Genomic DNA, 23,585 nt, shown 5'->3' on the forward strand with positions numbered 1-23,585 from the left:
GGGGAAATCATACATTCAAAGCCAGTCTGGCCAACTTAGTAAGAACCAGTGTTGACAGGCTCCAGAACAATACAGAGAAACCCTGTGTCAAAACCAAAAAAAGAAAGAAAAAAAGTGGTCTGGGGCCGTAGAGTTGCTTAGCATGCAGAAAGTGCCAGGTCCAGTCCCCAGTACTTCAAAGAGAAAGAAACAAACAACAAAAAGAAACAAGAACTGTAAGTGAGTCGTTCCAGTTCCTTTCCAGTGATAGCTGGTTCATGTCTCATCTAAGGTACTTAGACAGCGTGACCAACAAAGACAGCACCCTACCTCCCATCCCTCATCTCCACTCCCTGCTCAGTGACGATGTGGGACCCTACCCTGCAGTGGACATCTTCAGACTCATAGGAACATCCTACGAGGTAGGTGTGCTTCCCCGCTGTGAGATAACGGTGTCCCGGTGTCCCCCCACCACCACCCCAGCTCAGCTGGACATGCTGCCCCTCCTAACCTGGGTCAATCAGCCTTGTGCTGCCATCATAGAAGACAGCAGTCCAGCTGCTTCATAAAGATGAAGGATGGTTCCAAAACAATACAGAGAAAACCTGTCTCGTAAAACCAAACAACAACAACAAAAAAGATGAAGGATGGGTTTCCCACCATTCTACAGCCTTGAGCTCTAGAGCCAGGTGCTTATGAGATACAGCCCCATCCTTCTGTCTGTGGCCTACAGGTAGGAGGAAGCCATGTCCTCATGGGGCAGAAGCTCAGGAGAAGTAACCTGCTCTTCTGCAAGCCCTTTCCAGAGCAACTTTTCTAGCCTAAACTCCTGCAGATAAGGCCTGTCCTGTCACTGGTGCAGCAACCAGGGATTAAGTTTGGGGACAGATGGAAATCCTGTCCCCTTCTACATTATGAGGATTGGTTGTCGGAGGCAGGCGGCTACCTGTAAGCTAACAGCTTTGATCTCAGAGATGGACGCTGAGTGGATCCTGGGATTTCTCTTGGTCTTTACCTTGTTGTAAATGGTATGGCAAGCTCTGGCCCTCTGCACATGATCTAGAAGCAAGTCAGATTCAACTCTCAGTGGATCGAGGAGTCATCCCGGGAAACCTTCATAGGTGATTCATTCCCCATTCCCACACTAAGTGGTGAGAACTCCTCTGAAGTAGATGTGGCATTTATTTATTTATCTACGTGTTTATTTTTAATTTCTCTTTACTGAGAGAAAAAAGTCTTGTTATGTATCTTGTTGCTAGCATCCCACTAGAGATGACAACTCAGACAAAGTCTATAGCCATCTTTACTCCAACTGACTGGGATCATACCCAGGTATTCAGACCACTGGGTTTTTAAAGGCATAAACCATGTCCTGATATCTCACTTGGAAGTTTCGCAAAAGCAAACAGTTTAACAGATGCTGAGATATTTTGTGTGCAATGGGGACACAAATTCCATCACACACGGCCTCACAGCCAAGCTTCTTCTGGATAGGCTGCTGACTCAAGACAAACACGCGTGACTGTGAAGCTTAGTTCTGTTGCTAGACATGTGAGAATCTCCAGATTAGTAACTCCTAATCCCTCAGTGGTTTTCCAACATAAAGTCCAGTCTAGGCCACTGTCACAGAAAGAGTCATTTATTCTGTGTCATGAACATTTCCATCGCTCTGCAGGTGTCCCTGTGTATTTTAGCACATTTTTTTTCAGAAACACCAACATTGCTCCTTTCCAGAAATTCGGAACTATCCGGGCAGATTTGATTGAGCAGATGAGATTCAAGCAGAGGCTGAAAGTGATCCAGACCCTGGAGGACACCACCAAACGCAACGTGGTGAGTCTTTGAAGGGCAGCCGGGATGGGGGTGCCTCGCTCCCCCCCCCCCCATGCACACACTCCTGCTGCCTCCTCGGTTCCAGTCTGGCAGAACCTGGAAGAACCTGAGAGGTTCTCTCTCGCTCTCAGCGTGACATGTTTTGGATCTGGGAATCACTGTGCTCACCCCTTTTTATAGGTGAGGACCATCGTGACAGAGACCTCGTTTACCATCGACGAGCTGGAAGAATTGTATGCTCTTTTCAAGGTGAGTTCTGAAGTAAATTCATTCAAAGGGATGAAAGAACTTGCTGTCATTGTTCTGGGAGTTCTTGTCCTGTTAGGTGAGTTAGCAGTTCCACAGGTCCCCAACACACATAAGGAAGAAGACAGCTGGGAAAGCAAAACTGTCCTACTTAGTCAGAAAAGTAAATCAATTATTAGCAATAATTTAAGTTGATGTTTTAGCTCACTTCCTCACCAGATGAGTCCAGATGAGTTGTTTTCTTGGACCTTAGAACATGGAACCCGGATTTCCATAGAACACTGGTAATCAAGTTCAAATTCTGCCTGAAATTTTTATAATTTCTCCTCCTAAGCCCCAAGTCACCCTTTAGGAAAACAATAGCATATAGGTAACTGAAGAAGCATGCTATGCGAGGAGGCTAGCGTGAATTCACTCTTTCAGAAGTCTCCCGACCTGCGGTTAGCCAGCTCTGTCAGCCCCAGACTGCGGTGATACAGAGCATCGTGGTAAAGAGGCCTGAAGGAGCAGAGTCATCACATGGCAGCCAGGGGACAGAAATATGCCGAGAGAGGGTCCAAGGCAAGACACAGCCCTCTAGACCATTGCACACTTCCTTCAACCAGACTCCACTTCCAGAAGTTTCTATCATGGTCCAGTAGGGCAAACAAATGATTACTCCTTGATGAAGGCCAGGCTCTCATGATTCAGTCACCTCTCAATGATCAGATTCCTCTTCCGGGGACCAAGTTTTTAACATGTGGCACTGTTGTGGGGATGGCTCATACCCAAACCCTGCACGTCCACATGTCTCAGGAAGAGCATCATGGGTTCAGTTTCTGTGTTTTCCTTCTTTTTTTTCACTAAGACACTACTAGTGATGGTCCTTAATTAAAAAACCAAAACAGCAATCTAATACTTTTGTATACTTTCTAATTATTAATAATTCAATTACAAATTAAAGTATACATGGATGATTTACCTTTTTTTTTCTTTTTTATGAATTTATTTTTATGTTCCAATCCCAGTTCCCCCTCCCTCCTCTACTCCTGCTCCCTCCACTCCCCTGCACCTCCCATCTGCTCCTTGGAGAGGGTGAGGCCTCCCCGAGGAAGTCTACTAAGTCTGTCCCATCATCTCTGCGAGACAGGACCAAGGCACCTCTCCACCCCCACACCCCTGTGTCTAGACTGAGCAAGACATCTCTCCATATACAATGGGCTCCACTAAGTCAGTTTGTGCATTAGAGTTAGATCTAATGCACTGCTGGTGGCCTCATGTATCGTCCCAGTCACACCATTGTTATATTAATGGAGTCTAGTTCAGTCTTATGCAGGTTCCCCATTTGTCAGACCTGAGTCAGTGATCTCTCGCTAGCTCTGGTCAGCTGCTTCTATGGGTTTCCCCATCATGGTCTTGACTCCTTTGTTCATATTATCGCTCCTCCCTCACTTCAATTGTACTCCAAGAGCTTAGCCCATTGGTTAGCTGTGGATTTCTGCATCTGCTTCCATCTGTTTCTGGAAGAGGGTTCTAGCTTCTCTGGGGTTATCTGGGTATCTTTCGTTTTAGTCTGGTATCCACTTATGAGTGAGTACATACTGTATTTGTCTTTCTGGCTTTGGGTTACCTCACTCAGGATGGTTTTTTCTAGTTCTGTCCATTTGCCTGTGAATTTTAAGGATGCCATTGTTTCTTACCGCTGAGTAGTACTCCATTATGTAAACAGATCACATTTTTTTATTCATTCTTCAGCTGAGGGGCATTTAGGCTGTTTCCAAGATCTGGCTATTGTGAATAATGTTGCTATGAGCATAGTTGAGCAAATGTCCTTGTGGTGTGAACGTACCTCCTTTGGGTATATGCCCAACAGTGGTATTGCACAGTCTTGAGGCAGGTTGATCCCTGGCAGTTGTACAAGTTCACACTCCCACCAGCAATGTAGGAGTGTTTCGCTTTCTCCACATCCTCTCCAGCATAAGCTGGTGTTTTTGATTTTAGCCATTCTGATCTGTGTAAGATGGAATCTCAGAGTGGTTTGATTTGCGTTTCCCCGATGACTAAGGACGTTGAGCAATTTCTTAAGTGTCTTTCTGCCATTTGAGATTGTTCTGCTGAGAATTCTCTGTTTAGATCTTAATAATTTTTTTTTTTTTGGTTTTACGAGACAGGGTTTCTCTGTATTGTTTTGGAGGCTGTCGGTCCAGCCCGGCCTCGAACTTCACAGAGATCCGCCTGCCTCTGCCTCTCGAGTGCTAGGATTAAAGGCATGTGCAACCACTGTCTGGCTAGATCTTAATAATTTTTGAAATGTAATTCTTCTACAAAAAAGTTTTTGTCATCTGCTATGGTCGTTGTCACAGATCAGAATGTGGCAGTTGGCAGGGAAAAGGTTAAGAGACTCCCGTCATGCAAGAAACGATCTCGCAGCAATCTCTAATTTGCAGTCTGGACTAAATCTGCAGTTAGATGTGATGGTTCGTGCCTCTCATCCCAACACCTGGGAGTTGGAGGCAGGAACATCTGGAGTTCAAAGTCATCCTTGACTACAGAACAGATTTGAGGCCAGCCTAGCTTGCATGAAACATTGTCTCAAAAAAAAAGAAAGCCACCAACAGATCCAAATGTAGCTCTTTAGAGCAGTTCAAAGATAGTCCAGGAGGGAAGGTAAATGACAACACCGGTATCCTGTAGAGAGCTCCCAGGGGAACAGAGTTTGGGACTGAGGGCTCTCCCTAAAACAACCACTTAGCTGTTAGCCACTAGAGGGCACCACTGTCTCTCTCTTTGGTAGGTAGGTCAAATGTGTGTTGACTTGGTATGCAATTGATGTAGTATGGTCCTGCATTCTTCTAATGAGATGCAGGTTTCTACGCACAACATCAGGAAGGCATTGCCGAGCCTAGCTCTTCGTTCTCACCATGGTATCTCCCAGACTTACAGGTTCTCAAGTTAGGTATACCCGTGTAAGACAGAAAGAGCACACACTTGCAAATTGAACGCTGTGCCTGGGATAACAGTATGTGGTTTGCAGCTATGCGTGTGGGAGTAACCACTCTGTATCGTTTTTCAGGCTGAACATCTGACCAGCTGCTACTGGGGCGGGAGCAGCAACGCCCTGGACCGGCACGACCCCAGCCTGCCTTACCTGGAGCAGTACCGCATTGACTTTGAGCAGTTCAAGGGCATGTTTGTGCTCCTCTTCCCCTGGGCATGCGGTACTCACTCTGATGTGCTGGCCTCCCGCTTGTTCCAGCTGTTAGATGAGAATGGGGACTCCTTGATTAACTTCCGAGAATTCGTCTCCGGACTGAGTAAGGATGCGATGTTCTTGATGAGTCGGGTGGGGTCGGTGGGACTGTAACCCGGGGTCCCCCTCTGCTTCCCTGGAGGCCCCCACTCTGGGTCTGGAGGAAGGAGGAGCATGTGTGAGGACGTCTGCTGGTTGTGAGATTGTGTCTAGTTAACAGGTGTATTACGTGGACAGTCTTCGGGACTTCCACCTGAGACAGGTGTCAGCATGAGTTCCAAATATTTTGTCACAGGCCTTGTAAGGTGGCTCAGCAGGTGAATACACCTGCTGCCAAGTCTGATGATCTGAGTTCAATCCCCAGAACCCTCACAAGGCCAACACCCGAAGAGTGTCCTCTGACCTTCGCACAAGAGCTGTGGCGCACACGCACGCACACACATACGGTAGTAAAATCTAACATAATCATACAACCCTAATAGGTTTCCCAGAGAAAAAGGAATGTCTATATCAATGGTTCTCAACCTGTGGGTCATGATCCCTTTGGAGGTCAAACAGCACTTTCAGAAGGATAAAGTAAGCATTGGAAATACAGATGTTTATATTATAATTCATAACGGTAGCAAAATTATAATTAAGTAGCAGCAAAAATGCTTTTAGAGTTGAGGATCACTACAATATGAGGAACTGCATTAAAGAATCACAGCATTAGGAAGGTCAAGAACCCCTAATCTAGACAGTAGATTGGACTATTTCTGTTTTACAAAACAAATATAATAATTAAAAATATATCCTATAGAAGTATCCTGTATCCTTATAGGTAAGCCTTCCTAATACATAATTTCATACTGTTTCTAAGTAACATTAAACCTATTTTAATAAAAGACTGGAAACCCGTAGCATCTCACTGTCTAAACAGAAGTCTTTCCTGCCTGTTTCCTGGCTGAAGGACTACCCATAGCTAGGACAAATGAGCGCGCGCACACACACACATGCACACGCACAAGCACAAGCACGCACGCACGCACGTACACCATACACCTGACCAGCAAGACACGGGTTGCTACCTATCCCTCATGCTCACTTTCCATATTGTTTTGGGGTTCTTACTCCATTTATAAGCGGATGAAGAAAATGTTGCAAGGTAAGGGAGCGTGGCCCACTTGATGTTACCTTTGCACTCATTCCTCTTCTGAACCTGTGACAAAATGTCTAACAACTTAAGCAACTTAAGCAGAAGGGATTGCTTTGGCTCACAATTTGAGTTTATCACAGTGGGGAAAGCATTGGCAGCCGCTGGAGCATGGAGCATCCACAGGTCACACTGCAGTCAGGAACTCAGCTGCAGCCTCACCTCTGTTCATTCTGGGACCCCAACCCTGAGGGTTCTCTGACCCCACTCGTTATGGCCCCAGGGGACTATGTCAGAGGCCAGCTGTTTACTGAAGCAACCAGAAGGAGAGGACTAAAGAGGGAGGAAGTGCACCTAATTTGCATACACGAACCTGATTGAAGACAGGCACCAGTCCAAAGGTGTGTGGGAGAGAGTGCAGGAAGTACTGCAGCCGAGACCGGGACCTTCTAAGCTGTAAGTTAGGTTAGCTGACAGACTGCAGCCACATGATTTTTGAGGAGCCAGTTCTTTGGTGGGGAAACAAGCTTTACTAACTCTAACATGACTTGGCCTTTGTCTCTGGAGTTGCGTGGGTCCAGATTTGTACAGGGAAAAGCCCCATTCCTGCTGCGCTCTCTGAGAGATGTCTGGGGTACAGGCAACGCTGCTGTTCCTCGCCTGCCTGGGAGCTCACACAACCCACTCATATCTAGGATGTGTCTTCCAACATCATTGAACTTGATCTAGAAACTCCCTCCAAGACGCCTAGGTGACTCTAGGTCCTACTAAACAGACAATCAGTAGTGATCAACTGTGCCTTGCTGTGTACTTTAAATGGGATGTCCAGGCTGAGATGAAAGACCAGGCATAGAGCCAGTGATGGCTCCAAAGAGCACTCCCCTCTGCAGGAATAGTGTCGAGGAGGTGAGAAGGTCAGAGAACGCTGCAGGTGCGTCACATGGGAAAGTCCTCCTGGGTTAAGTCTATCATCATAATCATATAAAGCCTTGTATACATACTTAGGGTAGGCTCATGCAGAGGAACTTACAGTATATACATAATGAAAGCAGCCCTTTGAACTAACGATAAACATTCCTACAAAGTTTTCGTGCCAGGCACTGATCCAGTGGTTTATACGCACATATTCACTTTGCCCTAAGGCGCCAGCTACAAACTGCAGGTTTGAATCCCAGCAGTGCAGTCTGCAGGCATAGTTTGTGCAGTCGCTGACCCTCTGAGTAAGAATAACTGCCACCTGTCTCACTCAGTTCTAGAAGCTCTAACAAAGCGCTTTTTAGACTGAGTAATTCTCACACAAAAGAAATTAATAGCTCATAGTTACAGAGGGTGAGAGCCCCAAGATCAAGGGGGCATCACACTCAGTCTATCTGGTAGATAACAGTCAGTTTCTGCAGTAGATCACATGGAATTTATACGGTAGATCACACTCAGTTTACGCAGTGGATCACACTCAGTGTACACATTGATTACACTCAGTTTACACAGTGATCACACTCAGTTTACACAGTGGATCACACTCAGTTTACACAGTGGATCACACTCAGTTTACACAGTGATCACATTCAGTGTACACAGTGATCACACTCAGTGTACACAATGGATCACACTCAGTTTACACAGTGGATCACACTCAGTTTACACAGTGGATCACACTCAGTGTACCCAGTGATCACACTCAGTTTACACAGTGGATCACACTCAGTTTACACAGCGGATCACATTCAGTTTATACAGTGGATCACAGTTTATGCAGGGGATCACACTCAGTGTACACAGTGATCACGCTCAGTGTACACAGTGATCATACTCAGTCTATACAGTAGATCACAGTCAGTTCTTACAGTAGATCACACTCAGTTTACACAGTGATCACACTCAGTTTACACAGTGATCACACTCAGTTTACACAGTGGATCACACTCAGTTTACACAGTGATCACACTCAGTGTACACAGTGATCACACTCAGTGTACACAGTGGATCACACTCAGTGTACACAGTGGATCACACTCAGTTTATGCAGTGATCACACTCGGTTTACACAGTGGATCACACTCAGTGTACACAGTGATCACACTCAGTTTACACAGCGGATCACACTCAGTTTACACAGCAGATCACATTCAGTTTATACAGTGGATCACAGTTTATGTAGGGGATCACACTCAGTGTACACAGTGATCACACTCAGTGTACACAGTGATCACACTCAGTGTACACAGTGATCACACTCAGTTTACACAGTAGATCACAGTCAGTTCTTACAGTAGATCACACTCAGTTTACACAGTGGATCACACTCAGTATACACAGTGATCACACTCAGTTTACACAGTGGATCACACTCAGTTTACACAGTGGATCACACTCTGTACACAGTAGATCACAGTCAGTTCTTACAGTGGATCAGGCTCAGTTTACACAGTGATCACACTCAGTGTACACAGTGATCACACTCAGTTTGCACAGTGGATCACACCCAGTTTACGCAGTGGATCACACTCAGCTTACACAGTGGATCACACTCAGTGTACACAGTGATCACACTCAGTTTACACAGTGATCACACTCAGTTTACACAGTGGATCACACTCAGTTTACACAGTGGATCACACTCAGTTTGCGCAGTGGATCACACCCAGTTTACACAGTGGATCACACTCAGTTTACACAGTGGATCACACTCAGTTTACACAGTGGATCACACTCAGTTTACACAGTGATCACACTCAGTGTACACAGTGATCACACTCAGTGTACACAGTGATCACACTCAGTTTACACAGTGATCACACTCAGTCTATACAGTTCCTTCTATATGTTGAACCATGGTTTAAACACAAGCATCCTCCCTGGAGTTCTTTTGATAAGGACTCCAATCCCGTTGTCATTGCCTTCATGACCCACTCACCTCTCAAAGCCAATGGCTGCATCACATTGGAGGTCAAGGTTCAACATAGGACTTGTGGGGTGACACCAACATTTTGGGTCACAGCATTATCTGCCTGCCTACTGTTACAGCTGAAGAAGCAAAAGCCTGGTGAAGTCAGGTGACTTGCTGAGATTTGGCTTTTTAGGCAGCTATAAGTTCCTGTTATCAAACCCAACTGAGAGGTATATGCAGCTCACACAGGTCAAAGCCAGGCTGTAAATGAGGATTGTGTGCCCCAACGTCTGGTCTTCATTTCCTCTCAAACACTCCCCACAGACATTGGTTCCAAGCTAACACAGAAGCTGGCTGAGGATAAGAATCCAAGGACAGTGATGGTTTGGTCAGGATGACTGTGACGTCCTTTCCCCCTGGATTCCGAATCCTCTCTCCCTCTTTCTGAGCTGGCTCATCCTCAGGGACTTAAGTAAATATTCCAGAAGATTTTCTTATTCCAGGAGTAACTCGGAGTTTAAAGGGAAAGGATCAGGGATTCCTTAGAGTTAGCCTCATAGGCCACAATAAATTAAAGTCAAGGTTAGAGCAAAATTAACTTTTCGGGGAACTTAAAAAGCATTGAAAAGGGGTTTCTCAAATACATAATTTGGAGTTAACCTTCAAAATGTGCTCTTCTTTTATTTTTTTAATTCATAGTTGTTTAGGATGTTAAGACCCAATTATATGATCTTTCCCATTAATAAATCACTTATAATACATATAGCTATTAATCTAACTGATGCATTTGAAATCATTACGTATATTAGCATATGTAGTTTTATGTGTGTCATGGGGTCCCAGTGCCAAGATCACTGGTAGATTTTTCTGTTATCATCTATCTAGCATTACAGAGGGGAAACCGAGGACAAAGAGAGTCCGGCTCTTCTATAGTGCACAGTTAAGTACAAAGCATTTAGAACCAAGTCTCCTGGTTTGAGAATCTTAACCCAAAACAGGTCATAGGCAGAACTTTTGTCTAACAGTACCTTGGCTTGACTATATAAAAAGTAAACTTTTTCGAGAGTTCTCTACGTCCAGGGCAAGGCTAACTCAGGAAACACATTTCACACGAGTTCTTCCATGATTTCTAGGTGCTGCGTGTCATGGGGACCTCACAGAGAAGCTCAAACTCCTGTACAAAATGCACGTCTTGCCAGGTAAGTGGGCCACACCGAGCAGCGTACGTCTGGTGCCCTGGACCTGGCTGTACATCTCTTCCTTTGGTAGTGCCTGTCAGCCTGTCATTCTTCCCCAAAGTCCAGGCCGAGTTGCTACTCTTCACCTGAGTCCCTGAATGAGGGTGTCCTTGATTTGGCTGCCCTCTGCCTGTCTCAGAAATGGGTTGGGCTCATAGAAAACATCCGCCTCTCTTCAGGAGAAAGGCGCAGAGCCTTCGGTGGCGGGTGGGACACAAACATTCCGAGGGGGAGAATGAGATGCTGAGGGCTTGTCTTGGGGGCAGTTTTAGCATTGGTGGGAAAAGATGGGCATGCTGCTGAGGCTTGGGTTTCAGTTTTAGACCCATCTATCAAATACTAAAAAAATAAAAACTAAAAGTGAAGGCAGATTAGCACTCACGCCCCAGATGGGTGTATACAGCAGACAGCGTCCTGCAATTTGACCCATCAAGTGTTACTTCAAAGTCTTTGGGAAATCGCCCCAACAGAGAGGAAAATGCAGAGGGACAGTGGTGTGGGGTTAGGATGGAGTTAAAACCAAAGTGACCCCCACAGAGGCCTTCGAGGTGCCTCTGTCCTCCGAACCACTTTGATGACTTCAGATTGTATCCTCTGCTGTCGTTCTCCTGAGTAAGGAAGCATGTTGTTGAGTCAGACCCCCAACATTCTCCCGCAGAGCCGTCCTCTGATCAAGATGAACCTGACTCTGCTTTTGAAGCGACTCAGTACTTCTTTGAAGACATCACCCCAGAATGCACACACGGTGGGTGACGTTTCTCCCTGCAGGGACTGTGTTCATTAGAGCCTGCTGTTACTGAGGAAAGGCTTAGCTCCGAAGTTAGTCACAGAAGGGTGTAAATTAGGTTGTCTAAACGTGGACCTTCACGTTTTTGAGGGTTGGCGCCTTGAGCATCAGGTCCCATGCGCACTGCGTCCTGCCGGCTCAGCAAACTGCGGCGTGCGGTGCCGCACACGCCTTTCTCTCCTTCCCCCGCTGGGGTCCTTCTCCTACTGACGTTGTGTGGCTGCCACACCGCTATCCAGAACTGCCACTGGCATTGGTTTAGGAAGGCATTCTCAGACTAGGAGGGTGGTTCAGGCTTTAAAGTGCCTGCCATCAGTTGGAGGACTAGAGTGTAACCTTCAAAACACACACACACACACACACACACACACACAGCTAGTGTTGATGCACTTGAGGGAAGAGTTCAATAAATGTGAAGGAAGGCATTGCCATAATTTGTCTCTGCCCTATGTAACAGCTGTGAAGCAAAGGGTAGCTCGTGGGCTAGACCCAACCCACCGCCTGTTGTGATCCCGTGAACTTAGAGAGCTGTTCGAGTTTTAAATTTAAAAGAAAATGAAAGTCAGATGTAAAATATTTCTTGCCGTGTAAAAAGTATGTGAAATGTGAGCTCTAGTACTGATGGTGTTGAAGGAATGCACCCATGTTACTCATTCAGTCTGTGCCGCAGTAACAGTACCAACCACTTAAAGTAGAAACTTTGCAGCCTGCAAAGGCTAGAATACAGGCCGGACTCTGTATCCGCAGCCACAGATGCCGCCAATTGTTTACTGAAACATATCCAGCCAAAAACAGTCATCCAGACGGAATATGTGCAGCCTCCTGTTTTCTTCTTGTTTTTGTTTACTAAACACTGACACATTCCAACTGTTTACATAGCATTTCCATCACATTAGTTGCGACGTAAAATACGTAGGAGGGTACATGTAGATGATCACAAGTGCACAGCAGACCTGAGTGCCTGTGGATTTTGGTGTCCACAAGAGCATCCTGGAACCAATCCTCCACGGAGTCCCAGCGATGACCGCCTGCCGTCTGGCCCACTGCAACAGTTTATCAAACCCTCGTCTGTGTGATCGTTTGGTCTGCATGGGTGAGGTTTGGCCTAAATATGCAGTGTGGCTCACTGCATCTGTCTCCACAGGCACATGTTAAGCCATGTGGCTTTTACCTTGGGAGTGTACACAGCACCTCACCCGGGTCCAGCAGTGAACACAGGCTGCCTCTGGGCTTGGTTGTTTGTTTGGGCCTCTTAATTCTTGCTGTACCTAAACAAGTGCAGCATAGCCTGATTTTAAGCCTCAGGTGGGTGCTAAGGAGTTGGCTGGAGAAAAGGGAACCAGACTTTGCTGTCTTGCGATTTGCAGTACTGTTGAGGATAGGAGCTCCTCAGGGAGCTAACTCTGCATATTGTTGCCTAGACGACTACAGGCAGAATCCTGCCTCTGAGCCTCAGTTTCTCTGTGGATACTGGAGATGATAACTGCCAAATTGTGGGTGTTGGAGACCTAATGAGATCACACAGTCTGTCTATAGTTACCTCCTCTCATGTGGTCCTGAGCACACCCACTGTCTCTTCATATGGGCAGCCATGCATTTGCAACACATTGGCCTTACCTTGTTAGGGATGCCCATTTCAGAGAGGAGTCTCCTCTTAACGTAATGCTCCTGAGACAGCTACATGCCACAGCGTGGAATGTCCTTAAACAATGCCTTTTCAGAGTGCTTTTTAATCCCAGAAGCACTATTGCTTCATGATGGGTGTTTTGAAATATAGATTAAAATATATAAGATAGGCTAGGCAGTGGTAGCACACGCCTTTAATGTCAGCACTCAGGGGCCAGACACAGGTGGATCTATGTGAGTTTGAGGCCAACCTGGTCCACAGCGCTAGTTCTAGGAAAGCCAAGGCTACACAGAGAAACCCTGTCTCAAAAATAAAAACAAACAAATTACACATACACACACACACACACACACACGCTGAAAATCTTACTCATACAATTACTAATTATTCATATCTTAAAATACTGCTTTTCCATGTTTTCCTATACAATGTCTGATTATGTATATACAAAATATATCCATCTAAAACTGGGGTCAGACTACTTAGACAATTTTGGGTTTTGTTTTTGCTAAAATGCTACAGTCAGAAGCCAAGGCCTTACACATGGAAGGATTCTCCCAGCCTTGGTGTGTGTGTGTGTGTGTGTGTGTGTGTGTGTGTGCGCGCACGCGCGCGTGTGTTTGGAGGTCAGAGGACAACTTGCTGGAATCAAATCTCTCCTTGTGCCGTGTGGATGCTGAGAGAGACTCATACTCCGGGCCCCTGCTAGAGCATCGTAGCTTGAACAGCTGCTGAGCTGTCTCCCAGGCAGTGCTTTAAGTTTTTGCTTGCTAAATCAGGCCACTGTGCCTGTACGATCTTCATGCTCTACTGCTAAGCCCATAGTGTGCTCTGCAACGCCCTTCTTTCTTCCCAATATCCTCTGGCAGTCGTTGGGTTGGACAGCAGAAGCAAACTGAGTGCGGAAGACGGCTTCGTCACCGTGAGTCTGAAGCAGGACAAAGGTACAGCTGTCTTCCCCCCCTTCCCCCCCCATCCCTACACCCCCCCCCGTTTACCTGCTTGCTGCCTGAGTTCTTGTTTCCTGACCTACCTACGACCCTCATCTCTTGGCATTTGGTTGTAGGGAAGAGGGCAAATTCTCAAGAAAACCGTAATTATCTGAAACTCTGGACTGCAGAAAATAAGTCAAAATCAAAAAATGCAAAGGATTTGCCCAAGTTGAATCAGGTAAGAAAGTATATAATCTAGGATAAATACTGTTTTGTTTTGTGATTTTGTTTTTGTTTGTTTGTGTTTTAAGACAGGATGTCATGTGGTCCAGGCTGGCCTCCAGCACACTGTGTAGCTGAGGATGACCTTGAATTTCTGATCCTCCTGCCTTCACCTCCCAAGTGCTAAGGTTACTGGTGTGTGCCCACCACACCTGGCTTATGTAGAATGGGGCACCGAAGCCAGGACCTCATGCACGCCAGGCCAGCACTCCACCAGTTGAACTACACCCCCAGCCCTGTGTGGTTTTATTCCTTTTCCATCAAAACGGTGCTCAGCTGTGACAAAATGTTCTCCTAAAAGAAAAATCTGAACAAGGAAGTACTCAGTTTGAGGGGACATAACATCCATCCCTATCAGTAGAATTACCTCCAGACAAGCAAGCTCACGCTGTCTTCCTATCACTGCGTTTCCTTAGAAGCTAAGATGTGCTTGGAGGAGGGATGTCAGTGGTTACAACCATGAAATGGTGAGTTTCCAGCTAAGGAGCAGACGGGGCGCAGGAAGTGAGACGTGAAGGCATTGCTTCTGTGCAGGAAAGTGAGGATCTGTGTCATGGTCAAGGCCGTTATAGCTCACCGTGGGAAAGTCTCCAAAATGTCTTCTCCCTCCTTCATACCCTGCAGCAAGGAGAAAAAGACAGTGGAGAAAAGGGAAACTTGACGCAGCGCCTAGCATGGTGGTCCATGCCTGTAGCCCCAATGCTGAGGAGGCAAACATGGCGGCCCATGCCTATAGTCCTGGCACTGAGGAGGTTGTGGAAAGAGGATAATAAATCTGAAGCTAGCCTGGGCTACATAGTGAAACTCTGTCTCAAAACAACCAAAGTGGAGGGGGAAGCGGGAGAAAAAAAAATTAAGCAAAAAAACAAATAGCTTAGGCATTGTGTGTGAAGGGTGTGTTTTCACGTGCACAGGTGCACACGTGTGGGTGCATGTGTAGATACACATATGGAGGCCGGAGGAAAGCCTCAGCTACCGTCCCTCAGGAGCAACCCACCTTGAGTTCTCAGACAGTCTCTTATTGTTCCACAGCTCAGTGCGCAGGCCAAGCTGGCTGGCCAGTGTAGCCCCAAGGACCTGTTTGTCTCTGTCCCCCCAGCCCCCAGTTTTCTGGGACAGGACTATGCATGCCACCACACCTCCCTCCCCCTTAAAATACGGGCTCTTGGGATACTTTGTGACAAGTGCTTTAGCCACTGCGTCATTCTTGACTCTTAGTGATAAGTCTAGGAAGACTTGTATCATTCCACTCTTGCTAGTTTCCTGGATGTTTCAAACTTTTTAATTAAAAAAGAAATAGACTAATAAAGTGATCCTAGCAGTGGGTCCCTCCCTTCTCCATAGAGCATTCTTCTGGGAAGCTTAAGAGTCGTGGTTTCACGGTTGCCTAGCCCTTGCTCTTAGTGCCTCACCTTCCCCACTCGTTCTCCAGGGGCAGTTTATCGAGCTCTGTAAGACTATGTACAACATGTTCAGTGAAGACCCCAATGAGCAGGAGCTGTACCACGCCACAGCTGCGGTGACCAGCCTCCTGCTAGAGATCGGAGAGGTGGGCAAGTTCTTCACCACGCAGCCTGTCAAGGAGGATGGGGTTACCGGGCCACCCTGCAGCCAGGCCATTCCAGCCATGCTCTTCCCCAAGAAGGGGCCCAGCCAGCCCTACGCGGTGGTGGAGTCCACAGAGCCACTGCCAGCCAGCCTGGCAGCTGACAATGAGGAGCACTCCCTGGGAGGCCAGATGGAGGACATTAAACTGGAGGACTCCTCACCCAGGGACAACGGGGCCTGCTCCTCCATGCTAATCTCCGACGACGATACCAAGGACGACAGCTCCATGTCGTCCTATTCGGTGCTGAGTGCCGGCTCCCACGAGGAGGACAAATTGCACTGTGAGGACATTGGGGAGGACACGGTCCTGGTGCGCACCAGCCAGGGCATGGCCTCCCTGCCGAGGAGCAGCAGCCTGGACCGGGACTGGGCCATCACCTTCGAGCAGTTCCTGGCCTCTCTCTTGACAGAGCCTGCCCTGGTGAAGTACTTTGACAAGCCAGTGTGCATGATGGCCAGGGTCACCAGCGCAAAGAACATGCGCATGGTAGGAAAGCCCCTCACCTCTGCCAGTGACTATGAAATCTCCGCCCTGTCTGGCTGACATGGGGAGGGAGGCGAGGGAGGGTTTTTTATGTTCTTCTGTGTTGGGGGGGGTTTCTTTTCATTTCAATTAAATATTTATTAGTATCTGGCTTGAAGCCTAGTGTTTTCATAAGGTGATACAATGAAAACTGGTGAGAAATAGATTAAACACCCCCAAAGCAAGGCACTAGCAGTCTGCCTGTGGGGTACAGTGACCAGAGTCTAGTTTATTCTGTGAATCCCTCCCCCTGAAAACCCAAACTGTCAGTGGTATGTGTATTATAACTTAGTACCCTTGCTGTTCAGCTGTATCTATGATGTAAAAATAGTGCTGTTGGATGCTAATAGGCAGCTGTGCTCTGTGCTTTTGGGCTCCAAAATAAAATTAGATCTGGGAGGAAAACGGACTGTTGCAAACATAGGGCTGTTTTCAGAAGGAAAGGCCATCGTCAACTGGGGTAAATCTTGAACTACTTTAGTAAATCCTGAAAATATTTTTTAAGGTTGGAAATATATTTCATAAAAACCCTCTACCCAAAAGTCATATTCTACCCCGGTTCCCTTTCAAGGGGGACACATTTGGGTTCCAAGCAGTTATGAAAATATAAACGATTTTTACATGATGCTAGAATGACACATTTGATCGGTCTGGACAGCGACATCTTGCTCTCATTGTTTATATCCACTGGCCAGAAAAACCCATGAGCCGTCTGAGAATCCGAATGTAAAAGCCATGAGGACCCAGGGAGACACAGGCTCAGCCTCCTGTCTCAAGTTTTGCTTGTGAAGGGCTAGAAGTCCTGATGCTTCTCGTGCTGGGTTTTTAGATTCTTGTCACTCATTGAAAATGCAGCAAAAAAAAAAAGTAACACAACATAAAATAATGATCGTTACCATTCCCATACTTTCTGTAGAGTCGGGAAACTGTCACGTATCACATATAACCAACTGGCCGTTAAGTCGGTGTAGACATTATGTATGCAGTGAAGGGATTCTGCAAGGTAGCGTAACTGTTTAAAACAGAACTTGTCACTTTATGTAACAGAATAGAATGTTCTGTCTCCTGAAGGGATGTGGAAATCAAATCTGGCACACCTGCACTTTGAAGTCTTGCTCTCTGTTAGCACTGTTATGCCTTTGTTCATCACAGACACTGGGAAACTTCCCGTCTTCCTCTTGGCCTCACAATCACGTTCACATCTACTTTGCTGGTCGTGACTCTTTCCACACACACCCCCTGCTTTTATTACACGGACCATCCTTCATTTAACCGCTACAGCTGTAATTTTTTTATTTTGTTTACAGATGATTTTTAAATTATCAAATGAAGTAGTATGAACCTCAACTAGGATAAATGTGAACAAATAAAACACTTCAGATATAGCTCTGTGTCTCTATGCTTGAGTCTCTGCCTGAGACCCTATGTTGTGTATTTGACGATTCTGTAGGGAAACTATCTGTAGACAGCTATTTTGACTAAGTCAGTAGAATTTTCTGAGAGAGTATTTTGAGGTGAGAAAGTCTATAGAGCTGAGAAGATGGCTCGGCAGTTAAGTGCGTAGTGTGCTTGGATCCCCAGGACCCGTCTAAAGCACGCTGTAGTTAGTAGTGAGCTTCTGTAATCCTAGTGCTCTGTGGTGAGAAGGGGTGTGAAGACGGGAGAATCACCAGAGGTTCATGGGTCATATAGTCACAAGCAGCAAAAACAAGTAAAAAGAGATCCTATCTCTGGCCTCTATGTGCAAACTGAGGTAAATGTGGGCTCATACACAGGAATATACACCTCAGACACCTATATATAAACATAACACAGAGAGAGAGAGAGAGAGAGAGAGAGAGAGAGATTTAAAAAGAAATACAATATAGTCTTCCAAGAATGTTTCAAACAAGCAAACAGAAAAGATAATTGTTACTCAGTTATCTAACTTAAAATGTTTGGGGCTGGAGAGCGGGCTCAGCAGTTAAGAGCATTGGCTGCATTTCCAGAGGACTGGACTTCTGTTTCCAGGACCATGCCCGGCAGCTCAGAATGACCTGTAAGATGACTAAGGAGTACCAAGAGTGGGAGAAATAATCTTCCCAGGGAAGCGCACATAGATTTGGTTATCCAACACTGTCTTAATTAGGATTTGTATTGCTTGAAGAGACGCCATGACTACGGCAACTCTTATAAAGGAAAATATTGAGTTAGAGGCCAGAGGTTTAGTCTATTTTCATAGCAGGAAGCATGACGGCGTGTAGGCAGACGTGGTTCTGGAGAGGTAGCTGAGAGTTCTCCATCTGGATCCTGGGGCAGAAGGAAGAGAGAGTGACACTAAGCCCAGCTTGAGCTTCTGAAACCTCAAAACCCACCCCCAAGTGACACACTTCCTTCAACAAGGCCACACCTCCAATAATGCTGGCCTATGGGGGCCATTTTCATTCAGACTGCCACAAATAACAGCTCTGGAAACGTACACAAAGCAGCAACATTATACATTATACAGACTAAGCAAGTTGTACTTGTGTATTATGTATGATGGTGTGCGTGTCTGTGTGTGACAGGTAATGGAAAAAAAGAGGTCATGAATGGGGAGGGGCCATGAGGAGTTTTATATGGGAGCATTTGGAGGGATGGATAGGAAAGGGGGGAGATGTGATTATAATGTCTAAAAGAAAACATTTTTAAATGATCCCTCTGGCTTCTGTGGACACCTACACTCATGCCACATACACAATTTAAAAAGGAGTAAAAATTTTTAAAATGCTAGCGTCCAATGTCAGAACAGAAATACCTGTGCCTGGTCCTTATTCGTGCCCTACGATGCTGTTTGATACATTTAGTTGCATCACTTTGAGTCAGTGTCTGACTTAGGTTACTGTCCCATTATCCCATGTGTTCCCACCTTTAAAGCTCACTTAAATATTCCTCAAGAAAGAATCCAGGCCTGGCCCCCACACGCCAAACACAGCAGGAGGACTGGGCAGGGACGCAGCCGTGTTCCGAGCACACTGAAGGGACTCTCCGGCTGAGCGAGCAGGGTGGCTGGACACGGAGGGCCTCATCTCTGCTGACCGGACAGCCCTGCTGTGGTGTTGGCATGATGCTTTCCTCGCAGCCGCTGTGCCCGATTTCTTCTGAAAGCCACCGGTCCAGGAGCCTGGGGTTGTCTCCATCTTAGTCTGTGAAGGAATAGGCGGATCATCAGCACATCCCCTGTGTCAGAAGCTGAGAAATCCCTTTCCCTGCTGGCCTCTCGGATCTGGTCGTTTCACACAACTGTGGCCAGGGGTCTCAGTGGCTTTAAGAGGAAGCCAGAAGGCAGCTTAGGGCTCAACAGGATTCAGCAACTGGTGCTGGCTTGAACTTGAGGAGTCTGACCCCAACGCTTGTTTGTTTTAGGCATACTTAAGCACATCACAATTTGATGAAAATTACCCTGGTGATGACTAACTCAGTTCCATGTGTACAATAAATCATACATAAATCTGCTTCAGGAACAAAGAAAGTTAAATGCACATCAGACGTGACTCCATTGAAACTATTGTAAAGTCCATAAAGCTAGGTTCTATAGACAGAGGAAAACAGGCTTACACCAAGGGTCTGGAGAGGACCTGATGGCAGGAAAAGTCTCTGGGTGCACAGACGGCACAAAGCTCATCAGGCTGGAAGGCACGTCCACTTTAGATTTCCAGGAGGGAAACTGGTATTGCATTTTTCTCTTGAAGGAACAAGCCTGTATGAGCCCTGTGTGTCCCCTGTGTGTCCTCTGTGTGTCCCCTGTGTGTGCCCTGTGTGTGTCCTGTGTGTCCCCTGTGTCCCCTGTGTGTGTCCTGTGTGTCTCCTGTGTCCCCTGTGTGTGTCCTGTGTGTCTCCTGTGTGTCCTGTGTGTCCTGTGTGTCCTGTGTGTGTCCCTTGTGTCCCCTGTGTGTGTCCTGTATGACCTGTGTGTCCCTTGTGTGTGTCCTGTGTGTCCCCTGTGTGTGCCCTGTGTGTGTCCTGTGTGTCCCCTGTGTGTCCCCTGTGTGTGTCCTGTGTGTCCCCTGTGTGTGTCCCCTATGTATGTCCTGTGTGTCCCCTGTGTGTCCCCTGTGTGTCCCCTGTGTGTGTCCTGTGTGTCCTGTGTATGCCCTGTGTGTCCCCTGTGTGTCCCCTGTGTGTCCCCTGTGTGTGTCCTGTGTGTCCCCTGTGTGTGTCCCCTGTGTGTCCTGTGTGTTCCGTGTGTGCCCTGTGTGTGTCCTGTGTGTGTCCTGTGTGTCCCCTGTGTATGTCCTGTGTGTCCCCTGTGTGTGTCCTGTGTGTCCCCTGTGTGTGTCCTGTGTGTCCCCTGTGTCTCCTGTGTGTCCCTTGTGTGTCCCCTGTGTGTCCCCTGTGTGTACCCTGTGTGTGTCCCCTGTGTCCCCTGTGTGTCCCGTGTGTGTCCCGTGTGTGTCCCCTGTGTGTGCCCTGTGTGTGTCCTGTGTGTCCCCTGTGTGTGTCCCCTGTGTGTGTCCTGTGTGTCCCATGTGTGTGTCCCCTGTGTGTCCCCTGTGTGTCCCCTGTGTATCCCTGTGTGTCCTGTGTGTGTCCTGTGTGTCCCCTGTGTATGTCCTGTGTGTCCCCTGTGTGTCCCCTGTGTGTGTCCTGTGTGTGTCCTGTGTATGTTCTGTGTGTCCCCTGTGTGTGTCCTGTGTGTGTTCCCTGTGTGTGTCCCCTGTGTGTCCCCTGTGGGTGTCCTGTGTGTCCCCTGTGTGTGTCCTGTGTGTCCTGTGTATGCCCTGTGTGTCCCCTGTGTGTCCCCTGTGTGTCCCCTGTGTGTGTCCTGTGTGTGTCCTGTGTGTGTCCTGTGTGTGTCCTGTGTGTCCTCTGTGTGTCCCCTGTGTGTCCTGTGTGTGTGTCCTGAGTGTCCCCTGTGTGTCCCCTGTGTGTGTCCTGTGTGTCCCCTGTGTGTGTCCTGTGTGTGCCCTGTGTGTCCTGTGTGTCCCCTGCGTGTGTCCTGTGTGTCCCCTGTGTGTCCCCTGTGTGTCCCCTGTGTATCCCCTGTGTGTGTCCCTTGTGTGTGTCCTGTGTGTCCCCTGTGTGTCCCCTGTGTGTCCTGGTGTCCCCTGTGTGTCCCCTGTGTGTCCCCTGTGTGTCCCCTGTGTGTCCCCTGTGTGTGTCCTGTGTGTCCCCTGTGTGTATCCTGTGTGTCCCTTTGTGTGTCCTATGTGTCCCCTGTATGTGTCCTGTGTGTCCCCTGTGTGTGTACTGTGTGTCCCCTGTGTGTGTCCCCTGTGTGTGTCCTGTGTGTGTCCTGTGTCCTGTGTATGCCCTGTGTGTCCCCTGTGTATGTGTCCCCTGTGTGTCCTTTGTTCCTGTGTGTGTCACCTGTGTCCCCTGTGTCTCCTGTGTATGTCCTGTGTGTGCCCTGTGTGTGTCCCCTGTGTCCCCTGGCCCTGTTAGTGTCTATCTGTGAGCACAAAGGCCTCTCCAAACTGTGCTCCTCCCCCTGCCTTACAATGATCGTGTCACGTGATCTCTCAGTCTCCCCTCTTAGGACTTGCCCACCTGAGCTCACCCACTCTGATGTTTATAACTCTCATCTGTCTACTGACATCCGATGTCTCTCAGCCCAGGATTTCCTCCTAAACTGGCTCCCTTCTCAAAGGTGCGATAGATACACTGGTGTTCCAGTAGCTAGTAACAGCTGTGACAATAGAAAAAAAACAAAACAAAATCTCTGCTCTCACTGCCTGAATTTTATCATATGTATCCCATAGCTATCACCATTCTTTCTCCATGGCAGAGTTCTCCTGGTTACTTCTTAGCTCACTTAATAACATTGATAGCCATTTGGAATATGAAGCCAGGCATCACTCTTGACTGCTTATGACCACTGTGGTGGTTAGTTTTGTCAACTAGGCACAATCCAGACTCACCCAGGAGGAGAATCTCAGTGAGGGACTGTCTAGATGAGGTTGACCTGCGGGTTTGTCTTAATTGTCTTAGTTAATGCGGAAAGCCCCTGCCCACTGTGAGCGGCACCATTCCCTGGGCTGGGTTCTGGAGCATATAAGAATGGAGACTATGAACGGACCAATAAGCAAGCAGGCAGCCACCTCTCTCTACTCTTGACAGTGGGTGTTATGTGGTTAGGCACATCACATTCCTATCTTGGCTTCCCCACAAGGTTGAGATCAACATTTGTGTCCTGAGTGGTTTTTTCTTTTTTTCTTTTTTTTCTTTTTTTGGCCGGGATATTTTCTGAAAGCAACAAGAAATGAAGCTCGGAGGCCCACCTCTAGTTACTGAGCTCAGTCACCATTTCTTCTCACCGCCCCTAAAGCCCCTGTTCCCCTAGTAGCAACTACACAGTGGAACTCCGCCTTGCAGCTGTTGATTGGTCCGAGCAATTATCAGTACAATCATAAATATTCAGTGTCTCCCCTTTCCGCCCACCTGTGCATATTTATAAGCCACATTTCCAATCATATGCTACTTCATTAGACATGTGTATGTGCATTGTATGTGCAGGTGCGCGTGGTGTGTGTGCTTGAGTGTGGGCACACGCACGCCATCTCCATGAAGGTTGCAGTGAAGCTTTTAGGAGTGACACCGCCCCCCCCCCCCGCCCCTCCCCCCATCATGGGTCCCAGGGACCACACCCAGGCCCCCAGGCCTCTGCAGCCAGTGCCCTTACCTAGTGAGTCATCTGCTATGGCACTTCAAGGGCTGTTTTCATTTTTTTTCAGTCAGCATATAAAGTAGCAGGTTTTCTTACGTCGTTTTCATAGATAGCTTTCATGGACTCCCCTCACCCTGCTGTCCTCTTCCTTGTCCCCCCTTCCCCATCCTGTCCCTCCTCCTCCCTGGCTTGTGCCCTTCCACCACCAGCATTTCCCTCCCTCTTTTTTTTTTTTTTTTTTTTTTTTTTTTTTTTTTGGTTTTTCGAGACAGGGTTTCTCTGTAGCTTTGGAGGCTGTCCTGGAACTCACTTTATAGACCAAGCTGGCCTCGAACTCACAGAGATCCGCCTGCCTCTGCCTCCCGAGTGCTGGGATTAAAGGCGTGCGCCACCAACGCCCGGCTTCCCTCCCTCTTTTACATCACCTGTGTTGCACTACATGCCTCGCCCTCCCTCCCTCCCTTAAGACCTCTCCCTGCCTCTCATGGCCCCTAGCTAGTTTCTGACCTTATCCTAATCACTGTCACATAAATACACACATGTAGAACTAGGAGCTAAGCCCCAAAGGGGATGCTGATGAGTTGGGGCTACCTAATCTACTATTTTTTCAGGTCCATCCAATTGTCCTTGCGAATCACGTAATTTCTTCTTCATTAC

The 23,585-nt window shown here is 47.4% G+C and overlaps 1 protein-coding gene across 4 annotated transcripts in view; it reads left to right on the forward strand.

The window, feature by feature from the left end:
• Tbc1d9 (TBC1 domain family member 9) overlaps positions 1–17,688 on the forward strand; it is a 105,105-nt gene extending 87,417 nt beyond the window's left edge. For all 4 annotated transcript variants that reach the window (XM_040734857.1, XM_040734856.1, XM_040734855.1 and 1 more), the window contains 9 exons: positions 272–401; positions 1,714–1,812; positions 1,993–2,061; positions 5,111–5,351; positions 10,440–10,505; positions 11,203–11,289; positions 13,828–13,902; positions 14,025–14,128; positions 15,605–17,688. In XM_040734857.1, the coding sequence (XP_040590791.1) occupies positions 272–401; positions 1,714–1,812; positions 1,993–2,061; positions 5,111–5,351; positions 10,440–10,505; positions 11,203–11,289; positions 13,828–13,902; positions 14,025–14,128; positions 15,605–16,324 (1,591 nt within the window). In that variant the 3' untranslated portion in view covers positions 16,325–17,688. The remainder of the gene's footprint in view (positions 1–271; positions 402–1,713; positions 1,813–1,992; positions 2,062–5,110; positions 5,352–10,439; positions 10,506–11,202; positions 11,290–13,827; positions 13,903–14,024; positions 14,129–15,604) is intronic.
• The last annotated feature ends 5,897 nt before the right edge of the window (positions 17,689–23,585 follow it).

The sequence above is a fragment of the Mesocricetus auratus genome, unplaced genomic scaffold, assembly GCF_017639785.1.
Source record: "Mesocricetus auratus isolate SY011 unplaced genomic scaffold, BCM_Maur_2.0 Super-Scaffold_100041, whole genome shotgun sequence".
Taxonomy (NCBI): domain Eukaryota; kingdom Metazoa; phylum Chordata; class Mammalia; order Rodentia; family Cricetidae; genus Mesocricetus; species Mesocricetus auratus.